Source organism: Orbicella faveolata, unplaced genomic scaffold, assembly GCF_042242905.1.
Source record: "Orbicella faveolata isolate gen_17 unplaced genomic scaffold, um_ofav_v1 contig_14, whole genome shotgun sequence".
In the NCBI taxonomy this organism is placed as follows: domain Eukaryota; kingdom Metazoa; phylum Cnidaria; class Anthozoa; order Scleractinia; family Merulinidae; genus Orbicella; species Orbicella faveolata.
In genome coordinates, this window is record NW_028301541.1 from 17411127 (window position 1) to 17432500 (window position 21374).

At 42.8% G+C, this 21374-nt stretch overlaps 1 protein-coding gene and 1 pseudogene across 1 annotated transcript in view; both read right to left on the reverse strand.

Moving 5' to 3' along the window:
- Positions 1 to 1974: 1974 nt before the first annotated feature.
- On the reverse strand, positions 1975 to 3133 carry LOC149114304 (uncharacterized; annotated as a pseudogene).
- LOC110057356 (uncharacterized) overlaps positions 3007 to 21374 on the reverse strand; it is a 37447-nt gene continuing 19079 nt past the window's right edge. Inside the window, exons 2-3 of the mRNA XM_089286782.1 lie at positions 14606 to 14667; positions 3007 to 6939 (exon numbers count right to left, since the gene is read on the reverse strand). Coding sequence (XP_089142908.1) covers positions 6194 to 6939; positions 14606 to 14639 — 780 coding nt within the window. The 5' untranslated portion in view covers positions 14640 to 14667 and the 3' untranslated portion in view covers positions 3007 to 6193. The remainder of the gene's footprint in view (positions 6940 to 14605; positions 14668 to 21374) is intronic.

Consider the following 21374-nt stretch of genomic DNA (forward strand, 5'->3'; position numbering starts at 1 on the left):
TAAATTTTGCTAATTGAATATTAATATAATGATTTGAAGAATTCATAAGTTCGTCAATGGCTTGTAACGAAGATAATTGTTTAAAAGTCGGATTGATATGTTCTATTTTTTTATAAAATTCATTTCTTAGAATAGAGTATTTATTGCAATCTATAAAAAATGCGCTCCCGTGAGGTACGTGGCGGTTGTTTGCTATATGTATGATATGCATATTGAAAGAATTCCTACCCATTAGTACAGCTACAAGTCTATTATATTATTTTACCATTGAGCGCGTTTTTTTTTTTTTTTTTTTTTTCTCATCTCTCTAAGATTACATCTCAGAAGCAAGTGAGAAGTTGTTCATTCCCCGCTGACGATTTTTAACAGTTTTTGCTTATATATTCGCTTCGTAGACTCAATTATAACAAAGATAACACATGGGCAAAGAGATTGTATGCCAGTCAGATATTAAACTTATTCGTGTTGATTCGCCATTACCATAGCCACTTGCTGGTTATAGCAGAACATCCTTTTTGGAGTTGCCAGTCTTTTGCAATACGTATGGCATGCGCATTGAAAGCATTCCTACACGTTAACATAGCTACATTGACTAGCTAGCAAAAACACTGACTGTTCGGTGCCTTGATATTTTCTAATCTCCCCATGTTAAAAATTACGTGAGATGGTATTCCATTCCCTCTCACCGAACAGTTATTTACTCGCATATTTTTACTTCAATAAGGAACCCTGTTTTGTAGGCCAAAATGCCATGGTAACAAGGATTCGAGTCAGATTTAAAAGTCATTCTTGTTGACTCGCCAGTTGTTAGATACACCTGCTTGTTACAGAGTATGCTGGTTGGGATTCTTGTTACGTAAACTAAAACTGCTTGGCTAACTAAGTATAATTTTCCTTTTCATACAGAAACGCCAGTTGCCCTCTCTCTTTCGTTAAATTTCCGTCATTTCATTGTATTAAAATATCCTTTTCCATACAGCTCAATGATGTCAAGGATCCCTTTGGATGATCCTCCGACAAACCCAAAGCAAAGTTGGTTTGGGGTAGGAGATTAGGAGAATTCAATTTTGTTTGAAAGTCTTGAGTAAAGACATGGATTTTAACCCTCGGACGGACAAGCTAACTCATACTCCCACCGTGCTACCAGGGGGGATGAGTGCAAACCCCAACCCCTCCCCCCACAAAATTTCAGCGAAGGATGAATGAACAGCTACTGAAAGTTTCAACCCCTTAGAGTAAATCGTCTTTTCAAAACTTTGAAAAAAACCTTATTGGAGGTGAGCATTCCCCCTTTGTACGTCGGAGGATTTAGGTTAATTCCCACCTTTGTGGGTGTCCTTCGGGAAAAAATTCAAACGCGCGCCAGTTTAAAAAAACAAACAGCAAACTATATATCAGAAGAAAGTTTACTAAATGTAGTTTACGATAATTTAAGCGAAGGTTTTTACGAAGTGTCAGGAGCCACTAAGGCGTGAAACGACTGAGGGTTCTCCTATTGAATATATCGGCTATCTGATGCCTTATGAAACGGCAAACCAATAGAACAACAGGTCCTCCAAGCGTCAAAGACAATAGATTAGGAAAAGCATCGCATTGCAACACGTTTAATTTCTATCTCGCTGTCGCATTGAAGAGAAAAACACTAAAACGGGCAAAGTAGCCAAAGGATAAAGAGCAAATTCGCGATATAAACATTATCCAATAACATGATGTACGAGCTCCAAGATGAGCGTTTGCCGCGAAAATTTCAGGCCCTGGCGGTTTCGTCCATTTAATCGATTATGACACGTCACCTTCCTGAGTTATTAACTTTATTTGAAAATACGCATTTTCTAAATAACTCGGCCGCTTTTTGAGAATTTTAATATTTTTCTTTTGTAAACTTTAGATAAAATGACCGACTTAAATTTTGTCAAATAAACGAAAAAACGATTTTATTGTGCCTTTGAAGGTGGAAAGTAACCTTAAGCTTCTAGATGTACCTAAATGTTGTAAATAGCTTTCTTAGGTTTCAGTTAACAAACCTTCCAGTAGTTGAAGGTATTTACTTCCCTTTTTTCTCCACTTTCGTTACACTAACTAAACGGTTGTATGTGATAAGTTCATGTTCGTTGATTTCGCTTAATTCCTTTTCCAGTTGTTTTACACTCTCCTCGATTTGCTCATCCGTTAGATGGTTTAACTCACTCGAATAACGCCTTCGTAGCGAGTCACACAAATTTTGTCATCGCCTTCGTAAATGTGACCTTCAAATACGGGCACAGTCAATTTCTCTGAGTAGTTTCTGACTCACGCTTACTACATCAAATTGGATGTCCATCCTTCATTGTTATAAACTAAAGAATAATCCCACCGGGACTAAGAGAGCGTATTATGCCCTTGTATACATCAACCGGGTCAGCAAAGTGATGTACGCTGAAAACTGCAACGACTCTATCAAAGCACTGGTTTCGGATCTGAAAAAAAATTCTTCCGCCGTTTTTTGAACGGGGTAAGTTCCTTTCCTTTTGCGGGCTCAGTACTTCTTGCATCTCAGCGCTGGGATCCACGCACCAAAATTAACAGGGTTTTTTAGGGCGAACAATTCAAAGATATTTTCAGCAATAAAGCCGTTTCCACTATCAATGTCCGCAACAATGTGGTGCGGCTTCGAAAGAGGCACCGCACAATTCTAGAAAATATCAGAGAATACCCCTCGGTGTGTAGTGGAATCATGGGACAACAACGTCACGTGACGCAAACACATGGAAGAACGCGGAGCGAACGAACCGAGTCAGCACTTTCTAGATCACTGTTTATTGTCCTTGTTCACTCATAAAGTGTTGCGTTACGACATTCTCGTCTCTTTCCTTTGCTAATTCCCCGCAATACGTCTAGAGGGGGAGGGGGAGGGGGTGGGTTTGGCTTTCTTGTGAAAGCACAAACTCAACTGAAAACAATTGTAATCCCAAAGGCTTTGTTAGCTGGAGCGTGAATTCAAGTGACTAATAACCAGACGGGCCCCTATCAACAAGAAATACCCCATTTTATTATTGATTTCTATGCTTTCAATATTATTTTCTCATGCTTGCTTTGCAGGCTAATAAATACGTAAACGAGTATACATTGATTGAAAATACAGACAAACCTTCATCCACTTTCTCAGCCAGTCCCTTATGGTTACCGTACACCTTAAGAGGTGTCTCACGTCCAAGCGATGTAGCGCGTTCGGTTTAAACTGTAGATACCTAAACCTCTATACCAAATTAAAGTTTGTAGAGCTGGCTATCAAACTATACCAATAATTTTAAAATACAATGAATTGTCAAATTTTTACGACCCCTAAATGCGAGCGTCCGTATCTCCTTTTGAAAGCTACAAGTCAAAGCGAATTTTGTTTTTCGCTTATTTTAATAATTTGTTCCACAGTTTCCGGACCTGAAGCGCTAAAAAAAGTGTCTGCGATTTTCCATATTCAATTTCAGTGAAACGTTACAGAACATTTTCGAAATAGCATTATACAAAAACATGGAGTGATCGTTCAAAAATCGCTCTCAGAGACAAAATATTTGGAAAAAAAATTCGCCGACACGTTTTTGTTTCACGTCAAACTAGCTACTATCCAAATTCGTGGGCAAACGAACAAATTCCATTTGACTTGTAGCTTTCAGAAGAGACCAAAAAGATGGTTCGGACGCTCACGTTTTAAGGTCGTGAAACATTCGACAGTTCATTTCATTTCAACATTCTTGGTATAGTGTGATAGCCAGCTCTATAAGCTTTTAATTTGATAGAGGGGTTTAGGTCTCTACAGTTGAAACCCGGCGGACGCGCTACATCGCTTGGACACGAGACACCTTTCAAGGTGCTCTTAAGCTATACAGTAGCTTTAATATACGACTTATAACAACAATTATTCACCGAAGTGGAATTATCCACCACTTTCACTGACACTAAGATGAATAATTGTTTTAGTATATACCACACATGCTGAATAACTAGCGGACCAAAGAGTAACTTTGTTTGTTTAAGAGTAACTTTACTTGAAACGGGAAGCCATTTTGTTTTTCTTCGGCTGCTCGGAGGTGAATAGTACTTGGCTGATCACCTCCGAGCTAGCAAATCAGCGTGCGCGAAAAGTACTATTCACTTGTGTGGTATATACTAAACTATACTTATTTAAGTGCAGTTTTGACATACCATTGCTGCTTCCTACATTATTACTTTTGAACTATACAGTATTGTTTTTGAAATACAGTATGGCAACGAAAAGATAACAAGAACATGTGTATAAAGCATATTTGGAACTATAACCAGAAGTAACTGACTCGTGTCAATAAGAGAGTGTCAATAAGAATAGGTCAGGGAACATAAAGCCTGGTTTTAACGACATAAGCACCAACACAAGCATAACGGTAGTGAAGACACCCACGACAAAAGTATAAGCACAAGCACGAGCAGAACAAAACAATTTCTTCTCGTGCTTATGTCAAGTGAGAACGCGCTGCTGTAAACATAAGCATAACGAAAGTCCGCCATCTTGTTTTACTGTATCGAGGCGGTATGGAACCGAAATTAAGGCGGCCGAACACAGTTTTCGCGCGCGCTTTTGGTGATGCAATTTAGCGCGCGCACAAGCATTGCAAAAAACAAACATGCCGTCAATAGAGCGATCATTTTATTTACTCAACACCCGCAGTACCTGTGCTTTTTTCTCTATAATTGAACGCAGCGTATTGATGGCTTTAGTCTTTTATCACAAATATATGTTGGAAAAGGTAAAGATGCAAAGAACCCAGCATTTCTCAGCTTTTTCTTTGTTACTGTAAGAACCCAGTTAAATGCAGCGCACGCGTAGTAAGTCAAAAAATTGTGATTGAATGAAAATTTGCACTCTCGGAAATACGCCTATTTCTGGAGAACCACTCATTAGAATTTCACGAAATTTGGCACGAAAATACTTTTGGAAATAAGTAACTGGAGTATTGAAAATAATTGAACTTTAACAAAGGAAACTCTAGATATTCCAGTAAACCTTCAACAAGGGATAATTAAAGATCTCTCTGTTAAATTATCAGCAAAATGGTGTTAACTTGTGAGAATCGTTACAAGCTTGTTGCATGCAAATTATAAAGAAAATCTAGTGACCAGATTTTCTACAAATAAACAAATCCGATTTTGAAGGCCTGTTTATTTTTATTCGTGTTGCCATGGCAACGGCACATACGTCATCTTAACTATCAAAAAACCAAAGTTTGTGTTGTTAACTTGCTTGCTGCCACTTTTGGCGACCGAGAGATCAAGGGTTTAGAGAAAAAGGTGAATGAAACATAGCTATCAAAAACTGTGTTCAGCCACCTCAACCCTTTGACGCCAAAGTAGCCAAAACGGCTACTTAATGGTCGTGCTCTTTGTACCACTTGTGACGTCATCAATTTAAATGTGGCCACATATTCTTGATAAGCAGATGGTAGAGCTAGGATAGATCTATCTGTACAATATCGCCGATATCGACGGCATTCTGACGTAGCAAATTGCAAAACAACGTTATCAGTTTTGGTGCAAAAATGGTCGTAAAATGGCCCATTATACCTATAATTGATCAAGGTCCCATTTCCAGGCTTTTGCCATAATTAACACCCAACATTTAGGGCAGCCAGAAAGAATATGAAACGCAAAAGGTAGCGAGAGTAAAAGGGCCGAGAAAAAGGAAAGGAAAAGGGCAATAAAAAATTTCGGAACGGGCAATCCGTATTTTGGCTTATGCGCATGCTCCAAACTAAAATATTCTACATTTTTGTACTTAATCTTGGGGAAATCTATCTGTTTGGTAAAAATAGCTTTTTGAGCCAAACTGAAGCCCATTTAGCGTCATGGCAGCCAAAAACCTGGTTAAAAACGGCATTTTTTGGTGTACATTTGGTCGGCAAAGGGTTAATTAAGGCAGTTATCCATTTTGCGAATACGTGGTTATATTTGTGTTGTGGGCATCCTTGCTACCTTACGCTTATGCTTGTTCTTATGTCGTAGTGAAAACCAGGCTTAAGCGGGACGCTCCATAATTATTAAAAGCAAAAATTAGTTGAAGAGATCGCCTGGAATTGATTATTTACTTGGTTGAAAACTGCGTTTTTAAGCTTCTAGATGTAACTAAATGTTGTAAAGAGCTTTTTAAAAGTTTCAGTCAACAAAACCTTCCAGTAGTTCGGGGTATTTACTTCCCTTTTTTCTCCACTTTCGTTACACTAACTAAACGGTTGTATGTGATAGGTTCATGTTCGTTGAATTCGCTTAATTCCTTCTCCAGTTGTTTTACTCTCTCCTCGATTTGCTCATCCGTTAGATGGTTTAACTCACTCGAATAACGCCTTCGTAGCGAGTCACACAAGTTGGATTTTGTCATCGCCTCCGTAAATGTGACCTCGTGCTCGGAGATTCGGATGTCGGCACTGTCGATTTCTCTGAGTAGCTTCTGGCTGTCGTTTACCACATCAAAATAAGTGCCGAAAACCTTTGTAGAGTTTTTGAAAATTGGATTTCCATCCTTCATTGTTATAAGTTGAAGGAAAATCCCACCAGGGCGAAGAGAGCGTATTATGCCCTTGTATACATCAACCGGGTCAGCAAAGTGATGTACGCTGAAAACTGCTACTACTCTATCGAAGCACTGGCTGAGTTTTGGATCTGAAAAGAATTCTTCCGCCGTTTTCTGAACGGGGTAGACCCCTTTCCTTTTGCGGGCCAGTTCTTGCATTTCTACGCTGGGATCCACGCACCAAACAGGGTTCTCTAACCCCGACAATTTACAGAGACTTTCTGCGATAAAACCTGATCCACTACCGATGTCTACCACATTGTGTTGCGGCCTCAGATCTAAATATTCAATCAGGACTGGAATTACAGCCTCATAAGTTGCCTTGTAGAAGCTGTCGTACGTATTAGCCACAGAACTATAGTGATCTGAAAATAAAGAATTGATTTAATAAAAAAAAAAGTGGCGAGACAATCTCAGATAGTGCAGAGTGCAATTTGAGCTCTGATACCGTAGTCACACGGGTCCTCAACCCTGCCGTTCTCTCCTTGGTAGTCAACTAAGCCTTTTCCCCTTTGCAGAATATGAGCGGATAAAATCTTAAAAAAGGTTAAGTCTGCATACCAGCCAAGTGGCCGATGAGGCCGGAACTTATCCTGGTTTCTGTAGCATGAAGCCACTATGAGTATTTCTACCCCCCCCCCCCCCTGGATGGGATGCTGGTCCATCGCAGGTTACCCCCAGCATTAAGTTCGCCGGTACCCACTTTTGCACCTGGGTGGAGAGAGGCACTGTGAGGGTAAAGTTTCTTGCCCAAGAACACAACACAATGTCCCCGGCCAGGGCCCCGTTTCTCGAAGGCCCCGAAAAGTTTTTGCACCCGGAAAGCCATAGCAAAATCCCGAACCTTGTGATTACAGAGCTGTTTAATTTACGTATTCTTAATATGACCGCAGGTTCCCTTCATACAAGAAGTTTCAGGCGTATACACCTCTCCGTTTTTACGGGCCCGAAAAGTTTCCGGGGCTTTCGAGAAACGGGCCCCAGGGCTCGAACCCGGACCGCTCGATCCGGAGACGAGCGCACTAACCATGAGGCCACCGCGCCTCTCGAAATAAAATCTTGATTAGACATAATCTTAGCGGCCGTCGATAAAACCAGGAAGATGGAACATTCCGGAACATCCCGGAACATCAAAAAAATATAATAATTATGAGAAAATATGTAAAATTAAATAAAGAAATAACCTAGAGAGACAAGTCAGTTAACGGGCGTCGATACAACCAGCAACAAGGAACATGCTGGAACATCCCGGAACATTTCGGAAAATCGAAGAATTATAATAATATATTATGAGAAAAATATGTAAAATTGATTTTTCAAAATTATAAATAAACTAGTTTCAGTTCTGAAAATTAAAAAAACAAAACAAAACAAAAACATAACCAAAAAAAAATTAAGAAAACAAAAATAATAATAACTGCAATGAGTGAAAGCTCGCCACTTAGAAGACTAACCCATTTCTTCCAGTTGTTGGCGATCAGTTTAATCACATGTCTTTGACTGTCCCTTATTCCCAGATTTCGTTGTTCATAGAAAACCAAGGTGGTGGAGTTCGAACTCTTTAATCAGACGGAAATATAAGAGTGCACGAGTGCGATTTCTTTATTCAATCATTACGTCAATAGACCCTTTGCACGATCCGGTCACATGGTACGGAATAAACTATGCTGGGACGCAAGTTACACAGTGGAACTTCCAAAACAAAGGAACTCGTACCAGTCCAGCCCGACTACAGGCTACAAAAACCCATGACCCCTCGCGGAACTAATCATTCTTCCGTTTTTCCAGAAAAATAGCTACTTGGGAATCAGCAAAATGAAACCTCTCCGCTGACAAATGGTGCAAGGCACCCCATCGAAGAAAACCAATGAAACCTAGGGAAAACAAGGCTGCCAGCTGGAGGTCACCAAGGTTACCCTTTTCAAGGCGATTGATCACTTTCCGCACCAGAGCAGCAGACAGTGGCTCCTTCCGCTCAGCCGGTCAAAGAAGAATTCGCCCAGCAGCTCAACCACTTGATTCACTACCGGATACTCGTTCGGCTCCTGATAACCACTCTTTCTACGAACCCAGCTCACACAGTACACTGCAGAACTCACCAAAGACACTGACCAGGTCTGTTGAATGGTATACACGATGTACAGCGTGAACACCACAGGATCTGCCGACAAAAGAGCAGCATCATGACGATCGGTCCATAGCCTCCAGGATTTATACGCGTGCAGATAGGTCGCGATTGTTAGAGCAGCCCGATCTCGAAGTAAGACAGCTCGTAACGCCTTTTCTAGCTGTCGCAATTCCGAATGGTCAAAACGATCTGCACGAAATTCATGATCAGCTGGTAAGATGTCCTCCTCCACCATGGGTTGTATACCATGACAAATGCCATAAAAGCAGGGAAAAATCCAGTAAGCACTCATTGAATAAAAAGAGGATTAGATCCACATGCATGTACACACCCTAAAACGTGAGTCCATAACAGATGGATTAAGGTAGCCAAACAGCTTGGTGTCCATAACAGGCATTAGAAGCCAAAAAAGTTCAGTGATAAGCCATAACAGCAGGTACGTTCTTTGCCAACAGCCGTCGCCAGCGCTTCGTCAATATTTTCTAATACCTCCTTGTTTAGATGGTATTGTTTCTTTCTACCAGCGAAGCGAAACTCGGGATCTGTTGTACAGGGTTTCTGAGCACTCTGAGATTCAAAGCTCGCCATTTCGCTCTACAAGCTCTTCAATTCTTCTTGCTGCTGCTTAAGAAGCTCCTTCGCCCAGTCCGGTGGTTCTGAAGAGGTGCGGGGAGGCGAAGGACGTGCATGACTACTCCTACTCGACTCGCAAATTGAACTCCGATCAGATGCGCGATCTTCCCCACTCCGCCTGGAAGAACGATTCTTTGGGCTCTGGTTGTAGGGATCAAACCGTTTAGCAGCTCTAGATCTCGTGCGAGAACTATCCTTTGCCATCAGAACCGGAAGAAAATGAGAATACAGCAAACAAGCGATGAGCACAGACTCAAAATTGAAGGAACTAAAAACACAGGTCAGGCAAAAGCGGATGGCAAAACAAAAACTGAACGCTGTAGAAGCCACGTGACCTGAAACCCTCCACACACTTGTACCTAGACTTCCAACCGCTTCATTCGTTCCTCAGCCAGAGGAAAACCACACACCTTATTTCGTTAGTACGTTATAGCGTTATAGTGTTATAGCGTTAGTGCCTTAGCAAACAGCAGCCCCCTAAACCATCCATATAGTGCACTCTGCACCAAAAATGTTAGACAGTAATTGCTCGCTAAACGTGACAAAACTTGGCACATGCAAATAAAGGTAGTGGAATCACGAAGCAATATTTCGCTACCTTGGCAAAAACTTAAGTGAAATCTTTGGAACCAATTTTCATTCCCCTCAGTGATTCGAAAAAACGAGATTCCTCTTAAAACACTGAATACCTTATGAGGCAAAGATTAGTAGATATCTGTTAATCGCTCTTCCCGTATGAAAAAAACTGTTTGTTAGAATTTTAGACAAACGCTAGTTAGGTTAACTTTGTTTATTTTAATGTGTATGTGTTTATTTTTGTTTTGTTTTCTGTCCCTGACTGAAACATATCTTTTCCTTTAAGGAGAACCGTAGAGGTCACGTGACCAGAACTTATGGCACCATGAGTGAAAGCTAGAGGTTTACTTAACCTAAAGCAGTGTTTTGACTAGGGTTGCAGGGCTTAGGCGTTTGGGCTAGGGTTAGGGTTAAGTTGTTGGGGTTAGGGTTAGGGTTAGAATTAGGGTTAGGGTTGCAATGTGGGCCTGGGTAAGTCACGTAACGAACATCCCTGCCAAACTAAACTACCCTAAATGAAGTAAATGTAGCCTTGTGAATCCAAGGACTCTAAATAAAGTTTATGTTCAAGTTACAATTTCAAATTCCTTACTCTTGTTACTTGAAATTTATGTTGTAGGCTGATGATAAAGGTGTAAGAGCTAGTGCCACCTCCTCCTCCCCCCCCCCCCCCCCCCCGCAACTTCTTGCCCTTCGCACAAGTTGACACTAGCATTGTCTGAGGGACTAGTATTGATGAGCCTTGCAGGTACGAGACCTTTTCGAATTCTAAAGATGAATAGACTGACGAAAAGTATTTTTGATTAACTGGCTGCCTTGCCTTTTTAACGCTCAGGGTTATTTCGGGTGGTCAGAGCCCCTTTAAGTTTTGCTTTGATATAACATTGTAAATTATTCCTCTCTTTTGACTCTGGGGTAAAATAACGTTTTGCTGTTGTTGTTTGTTGTTGCTAAGTGAGTTCGTACATAGCAATAATTAAGTGGCTGGGGCTAATGGCAATAATAAGGCATTCCCTTATACTCACTAAGTGATATATGTTTCGTTTTAACTGAATAGGACTCATGAATACTAAACTTTACACTGAATCTAAGGATCCCTCCATACCTAGTGAGCTTACATTCCCATTCATATGACGCTTCCGGGGCTTTCGAGAAACGGGCCCCTGAGTGTGACTGGGTGGAGAGAGGCACTGTGTGTCTTGCATGAAGATGAACCAAAAGCTTAACTCAGTCCGTCTGTTTTTGTGTCCCGTTCTTACACTAGACACATAAACAGAGATTAACAATCGACGCATAATTGAGTTATTTTTTTGTAAAAAAAAATACCTCTTAGTCGGCGCGTCGGGTATGTTAAGGGTCAATGGGTGAGTGAGTGAGTGCGTGAGAGATGTATGTATGTCACACCAATCAGATTGGATCTACTATAAACAGCCAATCAAATTCCTTGTTGTGAAGGTAAATAGTATGTGAGGAGATTTGATCCTGATACAGTTCAGAACGGCCATATTTCTTCTTCTATAAAAGAGGAGGAATTATTCATGTGTTGGGCTTATTTCGACATCTTCTGAGGCGAGGATTTTGTGGGCGAGTTTGATAGACATTTGCAATTGGATAATCAGTCAAAGAAACATAGTGTTTGGCATATAACTACGAGCATGCAATGAAGGATGAGCTTTTCCCATTAGATAAAGTTTTCAATTAAATGAGTCTTAGCCGCTCTGCTATGAGGTTTAAGATTTGAATGATAAGAACAATTGTATTTTAGGGGAGCGGAATGCACTACTGGGAATTTGATGAGGTTGCGACCAGGTTCAAATCGTTTGCATGTTGTATTGAAACCTAAATATTGCTGCAGAGTTCGTAGTAAGTGTTCCTTGCGTGTAGTCAATGTCAGCATCCATTGACAAGTTTCACTGTGAAAAGCGAAGAGACTATAATTAATTTGGTCAACAGAACAAAAAGATATTATTCTGTGACGATTTTACAATTATAATGGTTCTTGTTTACCATTGGAATGAGAAGATACGTTTGAAATGAAACTAAATTTTTTCTCTTCAATGTTATCAGGGTTTCCGCTTTTTCGCATTAATAGCCAGCACGAATTGCAGTAGGAGAAAAAGGAAATTGTTTTCGTTCATGATAACTTTAGTGAGGTATATGAAGTCTTGGGCGTTTTATTGTATTAAACACAAGGACTTTGGTGATTGAAAAATAAAGACTGACGTGTATGTTGCCGGTTTGTGATTTTTAGTCCGGTTTAGAGCGGAGTGTGACAGTTAGATACATGCTTTGGGTTGTTTTGGAGTGCATAATGTTCAGTGTAATGGTGGCTAGTTATGGAAGAGTTGAGTCTTGAGTTTTGAAGCAGTTCAAGAGTTAGTAGTATGCAAATGGCACAAGATATTTTTATTTTTAGTTACAAAGGGTAACTTGATACTTTTGTTTTTCACAAGGAGTAAATTCAATTAGAGCTGAAAAATCGTCACCACTTGTTCCCACGAGATGTTTGCTATTTTTAGTTACAAATGGTAACTTGACACTTTTGTTTTTCACAAGGGAGTAAATTCAGTTAGAGCTGACAAATCGTCACCACTTGTTCTCATGAATTGTTTGAACAAACAAAACAAGATATTGCTATTTGTAGTTACAAATGGTAACTTAACACTTGTTTTTAAGTTATTTTTTTGTAAAAAAAATACCTCTTAGTCGGCGCGTCGGGTATGTTATGGACGGGTCAATGGATGAGTGAGTGAGTGAGTGAGAGATGTATGTATGTCACACCAATCAGATTGGATCTACTATAAACAGCCAATCAAATTTCTTGTTATAAAGGTAAATGGTATGTGAGAAGATTTGATCCCGACACAGTTTAGAACGGCCATATTTCTTCTTCTATAAAAGAAGAGGAATTATTCATATATTGGGCTTACTTCGACATTTTCAGTGGGTTAGGCTGAGGATTTTAGTTACGAACGAGATGAGCCTTGAGGTTTGAAACAGGTCGTGATTTAATAGTATGCAAATGCAACGAGATATTTTTATTTTTAGTTACAAAGGTAACTCGATACTTTTGTTTTTCACAAAGAGTAAATTCAGTTAGAGGTCAAAAATCCTTGCTTCTAGTTCTTAGGACATGTTTTAGAAGAAACGAGACTATTTAGATTTGAAACGGTTCTAACGTTTACAATAGTAAGTGCAGATGACGTTTGTTTTGTTTTTGTTGCATGCAAATATAACGAGATATTTTTATTTTTTAGTTACAAAGGGTAATTTGACACTCTTGTTTCTCACAAGGGAGTAAATTCAATCAGAGCTGACGAATCATCACCACTCTTTCCCACGAGATGTTTGTTATCTTTAGTTACAAATGTAACTTAACACTTTTGTTTTTTATATGGGAGTAAATTCAATTAGAGCTGACAAGTTATCGGCTATTGTTCCCAGGATATTAAAAAAAAAAAAGCTTTCATTTCTGGACGGTTTTTACGTCTCTGCAGTAGCAGTTTATTTTTATTTGATGGGCATTTTATGACATTCTTTTCAGTCCGATACTTTTAAAGGTAAAAAGCATGAAAACTGCTCAAATGTTCTGCGTGGCACTAAGATAAAGTGCAATTTAATTAAATCAGACTTTCAATGTTTGAGGGAGGGTTTTTTTCTCTTTCTTTCTATTTTCGGTGAAGTAGTGTTGTTGTGTTGCGTTGTGTTTAAAAAGGGCAAACTTACGACTCGTATAAGATGTGAAAAGGTCTCTCAACTTGAGTATTTTTGAGCAAAAATTCCTCTTGGGGGTTGGAAGGACTATGTGATCTGTGAGTGAGGGAGTTACGCATGTGCATGTGTCACACCAATCACAGTGTGGGTTTTATCAAAGAACGAATCAAAGAAAATAGACTACGAGTAGTCCCTCTTTCGCTTAGTCCGTCGTGCGTGACGCGAAAGAAAACCGCGAGAAAAAAATGGCCCCGCGAAATCCTGGGGGCGAGAAGAACGGCCGGCTAGATCCTTGTGGCGAGAAGAGCGCGAAAGGAGTTCTTCTCGCCCCCAGGATCTCGCGCGGCCGTTCCTCTCGCCCCCAGGATCTTGCGCGGCCGTTCTTCTCGCCCCCAGGATTTCGCGCGGCCATTGTTTTTCTCGCGGTTTTCTTTCGCGTCACGCACGACGGACTAAGCGAAAGAGGGACTACTCGTAGTCTACAAAGAAAAAAAATAAGATGGTATCTACATTAATCTGGGGACGTGTCAGATTACTGTAGTTTGTTCAGTCAAACATTTTATGGCTTACTATTTAGCTATCTTACCATTACCGATGTAACATCGTATGTACATCATAAATTCCCAGTTTCTTTCTTGCTGTACATCGCAACCAAAAAAACTTGGCAAATTAACCAAATCATTACTGTAAACAGCTCCGAGACGTCACACAAAAAATAACTCTTGCACGCCTTGTGTGCCTATGTTTTGTCTAAAGTCGGATAGTGCATTTGACATCCAGTTTATATTTATACCCACCCCAAAGAAGGTTATTGGAAATTCAAAAAAGCCAGGGGGGGGGGGGGGAGCTGTCAAAACAAAACACCTTCTGAGAGAGGGAATGTCTAGTTTCTGGACAGCTCAGTGCATCTGCAATATGAAAAAGGCCATTGCACATCATAGATCGTAGCTATCTATGAGAAAAATCCATTTGTCTCTTACCCTCTACAGAAAATATTTCTTTGTGGGTGTTCATCGTTTGGAATATTCTGCAAGGGCAGTCCCTGAGAACAAAACAAACCATGCAAGTGAGGCATTTAACTTCAGTCAAGACAAATGATATCATTCACTAATATACAGTTGAACCTTGCTCTTTCGAACTCTCAGGTGAAACGGAAGACAGTTCGAAATAGCCAATAACAAATGACTGAAGGGTAAATCTAAGGGAAATATTTTGAATTCGAAATAACAGAGAATTCGAAACAAGAGAGTTCCAACTAGAGGGGTCCAACTAAATCATGGCTGCTAGAAAGAAATAAAGCCTTTTGTCGGCTGACGTTTTCTGTAGACCCAAATTAAATGTAGGTCTTTCTACACATACCGAGATATTTGAAGTTTCCGAGATATTTAAAAGATGAAAATGAATACGTGAAAGATCAGATATTTAAACTGTGGAGAAAGATATGAAGACATGATTGATCATCACAGTTATACGCACAACTTAAGCAGTGAAATTAAAGCCTGAAAAAATTCAGTCCTGAACGGGATTCGAACCCATGACCTCTACCATACCGGTAATTTTAGCCCGAATGATTCAAAATCGGTGCACTTTTTGGATAAAAATTAAGGATATTCAGAGAGTTTTTCGAGATGTTTAATAAAAGTTTTGTGATTTTTTTTTTTGCGCGCTGGGTAAATAATTGTAGTGAAGAAAATATCACCATAATCTCCATACGTTATTACGCAATCTCATTACACAACATCCCACAATTTTAAGAAACAACGTTTATGTCCACTTTCAGTGTTACGTGCTTAAGCGACGTCTTTCGACATGCCATCTCTCGAAATACTATATAGCCCGGCCTACGTCATCAATATCTGTTCCGCTGCGCAACAAACGGAGGTGGCATGTGGCTGGAATGCAAAAGGACAAGGCCTCAGTGGAGTGGCCCCAAATAGAAGGCGGGGATCCGACTGAGGGATCGGTGCTTGGACGGTTGCTATGGAACCCGACGCCATAGCGAGGCACTTTGCTTAGTCACACTGGCCGAAGCTACTGGAGAAGGGAAAAGGAGAAAGCAGGGAGATGAAGGACTGGGGGAATGAAAAGGGAGGTTGGGAAAGACTAAACAAACAACTTGCACGGAGCAAGCTGCAAAAGATACGCGTTAGCATGACAGCGGCGCGCGAAGGCAGATTCTCGCGTGCGAGAGAGGCTACGCTACGTGGAGGCTTAGGCTTAACTTCTGTCAATCAAAGGTAGACACCAATTAAGGTCTGTTCCGCTAAGCAACGAACGGAGGTGGGGTGTGGCTGGAATGCAAAGGGACAAGGCACCATTGGAGTGGCCCGAAGCGAAGGCAGGTAACCGACTAAGGGATCGGTGCTTGGACGGTTGCTATGGAAACCGAAACAAAACTTACGAGCTGGAGGAGAGGAAGGCTCCAAGCAGCGCGAGGGGTACAAGACCTGGTACCTGACACTTTGCACTCCCCGGCGAATAACGAGCGGGTGAGCGGAAGATTAAGCGGACGCGAGGGTAAAATATAAATGACTGTAATTGCAGTCAAGTGGACACACCAGCGCGAACTAAGGTGACAAGGCTAACTAGGAAGCTACCTGGCGAAAAGTAACTTTAAGGGTACGCACGTAAGGCGTAGGATTCGCTGGGCCGGCGGCCTAGAATTCTAATTATCGAGTCTGAAACGCCGACGGCGCTCCAAGAAGTGGCTGCAACGATCTGAAAAACTGTTGTTTAAAAGTCCCCGTCGACTCCAGCCGACAGGAGGATGCCACGGAGGCGTTCAGTTACATGGCGACTAAGGAGTGCGGTACCACCCAAGAAGACGGACGCGGGGCCGGGAAGGCTGCCACGGCGATGGAGGAAGTGGGAAAGGCTGGGTGCCGGACAGAGCACGGGGGTGCAGAAAGGATCGGTCTAGTAGGCCTTGACGGAGAGCAGCTCGGCAGATGGAAGGAGTTGCTAGTTGACGGCCACAGCGTTGAGAGAGAGATGCCCTGCTGGGTCGAAGCCGGACCGTTGAGAGGTAAAAATCGCTCAAGTGCAAGATGCCAAACCAAGCCGAACAGGAGGCCGCCCAGAACGTAGCATTTGACAGAGTCGGCGAGGTTCATCGAAGAGCGATTCAGCACCGTAAGATACTGAGTAATGGGCATGCGCGGAAGACGGACGGGGCCCTTGAGAGGCTGGGCACGTCTGATACCACAAAGCACGTGCTCAAGGCGAAGGGTAGCGACCAGTGGGAGCCAGTATGCAGTGATCGAACGGCGCACAAGCAGCTCTTCACGGTGCAATGGGAGACTGGTGGGGCCAGGTGTGCAACGAGGCGAGCACTCCCAGCATTTACTCGGAAATGGGAAGGGGGGAACGAGAGGTGTGGTGAAAGCTGTGTGCGACATAAAACTCAGTAAATCGGCGTAGTGGAGGGCGAATGGACGGAGCCAGGCAGACAGTAAAGATTCACACTCTGATGGAGGAAAGTGAGTTAAGTTCCTCTAGCAGAGGCACTGGAAGCCAGGGGAGAGAGGCGGGCCAACGTACGGCACCTCTCTCCCGGTGAACGAGAGAGAGCATCAGCGATGGAGTTAGGGCGCCCGGGAACGTGCATAGCGGATATCAAAAAGTAGCGACGAGCTGCCGCGAAGAACAAGCTGCGCAAGAGATCCCCGAGCTCCCCGTCGGAGCAAAATCCGATGGCGATAGTGTCGGGTACGCCACGGTGGTCGCAAAGGAACTGGACCAAGAGGCTATAACATTGATCGTTCCATAAGTGCGTGGCTAGGATAAGAAGAGGAAGTTCCTTGAAGACAGTTTCTCGGGAAGCCAGCGGTCGGTGCGCCAAAATGGCCATCAAAATACGCACCAGAACCGGCCGCCACGGTAGCATCGGTAGACACCTGTGGGTCGAACAGGTTCAACCAGCGAGGAGAGATAGAGAAGCTGGGAAAAATCCAATCACTGAGGAGGATTGACCAACAGAGTAAATCAGCACTAGGTTCGTGGCTGAGGTGAATGCCCGGGACTGAGAATGCCTACCGGTTAAACGACAAAGCGAGTGGCGGCCTGGGTACGTGGACCACATTTGCAGCGCGATGGAAGTGGCTGAGAAGAGACTCTAGTTCTCCAGTTGAGCGGATGCCATGGTTGTGGAAGGTGATTCAGTGCCAAAATTTCGGCAAACATATGATTTGAAGGTGTACCGAGCGCAAACTTAAGGAAGAACCAGATCGACGTAAGGATGATTTCTCCAGGATAGGCGTCGCGGATGTCACCTTTGGCGAGCAGAGTCTCACGGCCCACCTGCGTGATAAAATCGATTACGTCAATAGGGAGAAGGGGTCACCATAAATACCGTCGTTGACCCCCTGGGGTTTGACGAGTCCACAATCAACCGCCGCTTCCAGGAACGGCCTTTTTTCGGAATGACGCCAAATGGGATACGGTCTAGCGGGCTGGCAAAGTGGGATAAAGGCAAGGGACCGGCGACTCTCCAGAGCAGAAATATCCTGGTGAATAACTGCTCAACAGCACCACGGTTCAGTCGGGCGGACTTGACGTAGCCTGGAGACCAGTTACGCGAGAGGGTTGCAAACCACCTGCGAAGACTCGCTCGAAACCGGAGAGGAGATACGGACGGAAGGCGGAGGAGGGGTGATCGGTAAGACTACTGCTGGTGTGAGTAGCGGTGGAGCCGCAGGCGGCCGTGTGGAAGGGGGACGGGGCTTGAGGTTGTGGCTTGACAAACAGATGAAGAACGCCCGAACGAAGCGGTGGTGAAGAAACAAGCAGCGAACTGGAAAAGCAAAATTGAACGAGAGAAATGAAACAAGAGAAAAGCGAGTGAAGACGATCGGACAGTGGAGACGCCTGCGTGGGCGCAAGCGAGAGCGGGAACGAGAGTGGCGGTGGTTCAAGCGAATGAAGCACGTCGAGGAACGATGGGGAAACGACTGAAGGCGCCAGGAACGACGCAGGCGTTACGTCGTTACGACTGTCGGTCAGCAGACACGCCCGTGTGGGGGCGAGCGAGAGCGGGAACGGGAGCGGCAGAGGATCGAGCGAGTGGAGGACATCAAGGAACGATGAGGAAACGACTGAAGGCGCGAGTAATGACGCAGTCGCTGCGTCGTTACGACCGTCGGTCGGCTGACATGTCCGCGTGGGGGGGAGCGAGAGCGGGAATGGAAACGGGGCGGTGGGTCGAGAGAGTAGAGCACGCCCGGAACGATGAGGAGACGAGTGAAGGCGCCAGTTGTTTTTGGGAGGGGGGGGGGGGGGGGTTGAGGCGTTTGTAGCAGCCTTCTGTCTTTAGAGGGTTGCTACAAACACCTCAGATCCTCCAAAAACTATACAATAGGCCAAAGTGACAACAGGAACCAGGAAAGGTGAGTATATTTTCTTTATTTTATTTTATAAAAGTAACATTTTATTTCGTTGCGCGATTTTATCCTTCGTTATTTCAAACACCATACAATGCCTTGTAGAGCGCTCAAATTCTCAATGGCCTGAAGTGTAACACAACACCACGCACTTTAGGCAGTCACGACTCACTCGATACGCGTCCATAAATCATAAATATTTAATCGATTCCTCGAATCGTGAGTTTGGATTCCTGTGGTGCGACTGATTCGAACATTTCCGCTGATGAATAAAAATCGACACCATTTACATTGCTGTACCTTGGTTCAGGCTTAATCTTATAGATTCAGGCTTCAGAGTACTTTTCCAAACAATATTCGACTGGACGCAGACTGAATCATTTGTCGCCACACTGAAACTAATCACTGTGATACAGCGAATGATATATAGTTGTTCACGGTTTATAATTACATCCCAAAGCCAAGGCGATTCAAAGTCGCGATCGTGAACATAATGAACAATTGTCCTAGTCATGTAACAAAAACAGGTCATCTCGCATCCCGACGAAGCTGGCCACGTTTGCGTTTACACGGCCCAGAATCATAATCACAAACGAGAAAAACGATCGATTGAGAAACCAAAACAGACTCGGGGATGCCAAGTTTACGTCCAAGACCGGCCGGTTGTCCCATAAAATCTCAATTCAGTCTGCATTAGGACTGCCTTCTCCTTTTCGTCGATGGACAGGTAATCCCCACTAACAAGTTTCCGGCTTACCAAGAGTAGCTAGAATCTTGGAATTGATCCGATCTCGATCTGCTCGCGTTTAAAGCAAACGCCGATATTATGAAAGCGGGGCCCCTGGAAAAAAGTCTTCCGGGGGGGGGGGGCAAATTTTGCGTACTGCCCTATGGGAAACCCAACACGTGTACAGGAAGCCAACGGTAACAGGGCGTTTCGCCCCAACTCAAAGTCGTTTCGTCCCCCAAAAAATTCAATTCGCCCCGAGGAAAACTTTGCTCGCCCGACGTTTCTTCATACGATTTAGAAAGCATACAATAAATGGTTAACTTAAACAAAACAAACACTGTTGAGACCGTTTCTCATCTGATCATTGAACACTATGCAACATAAACATCTAGAATACATACATATTGAATACTATGCAACAGAAACATCTAGCGCCTCCTATAGAACAAGTCTTGCTTCTCTCACGTTTTAGCTTGAAGGAAGTATCCTAGGGAGTAGGGAGGGTAGGAAGTATACGGGGCCAAATAATGTTTAACTTTTGGCTGTGTGATCGGAGAAAACAATTTCAACATTCGGTATGCAAATTTCAAATAAACAAGCAGGAGACTCCCGGGGGAGAGAGACAATGAACCACATCGTCAGAGTGTAACTCCCTAGTTTATTGAATAACACTACTTTACCTATTGCACAATTTAAATTCTATTACAACCTATTATCCTAATTGCGTCACAACAGTCGCGTCGAGAAACGAATTTCCGACGGAACCGAAACGAACCCATTTTTTAAACGGAACCCAAACTGACCTAGCCTAAACCTACTTACAACAGTTACAAGCTTTAAGTAATTTGGTTTTAGCCCAAGCCTATCAACTGAAGTGGCCCTTGCTCATCTGACTGAGAACATTGTAGATAATATGGATAACGGGCTTGTTACTGCATGGTGCCGTGTTCTTTGACCTCAGCAAGGCATTTGACACTGTCGACCATCAACTTTTGCTCAAGAAACTAACATCTCTAGGTTTGGATAACAACTCCATGGATTTGTTTTACGTCCTATCTCTCTGCTCGTAAACAGGTCGTCTCCTCTAGGAATTGTCTCTCGTGTCCTAAGCCTATCTCAGTTGGAGTACCCCAAGGTAGCATATTTGGACCACTGCTGTTCATCATTTGCGTCAACGACCTTCCACAGCGTCTCAAAAAAGAGTCTCGGACACTGCGAAATCATCATCCATGCTGATGACAGCCTAATTTACTAGTCTGCTAAAACAGCCCAGGACAACGAGATCAATCTGAATGTAGACTCAAAAACTGTTGCACAATGGCTTCAGTATAATCTGCTCACCCTTAATTGCGCTAAATCAAGATTTGTGGGTTTTTTTTTTTTTTTTTTTTTTTTTCACTCCTTAGAAGAATCCAGCCTCTCCTACCACTTCACGTTCGCTTAACACTTCATCACTCTTTAATTCTCCCACTTTGTGACTATGGTAACATAATATGGGGTCATAAAAACAACACTCAACCGACGAACGATCTCCAAGTACAAGAAAACAAGGCAACGAGATTGATTCTAGACGAACCAAAATATTCCTCCGCCACTGAAGCTCTTGAGGATCTAGAGAGGAAGCACTTAGACCACAGACAT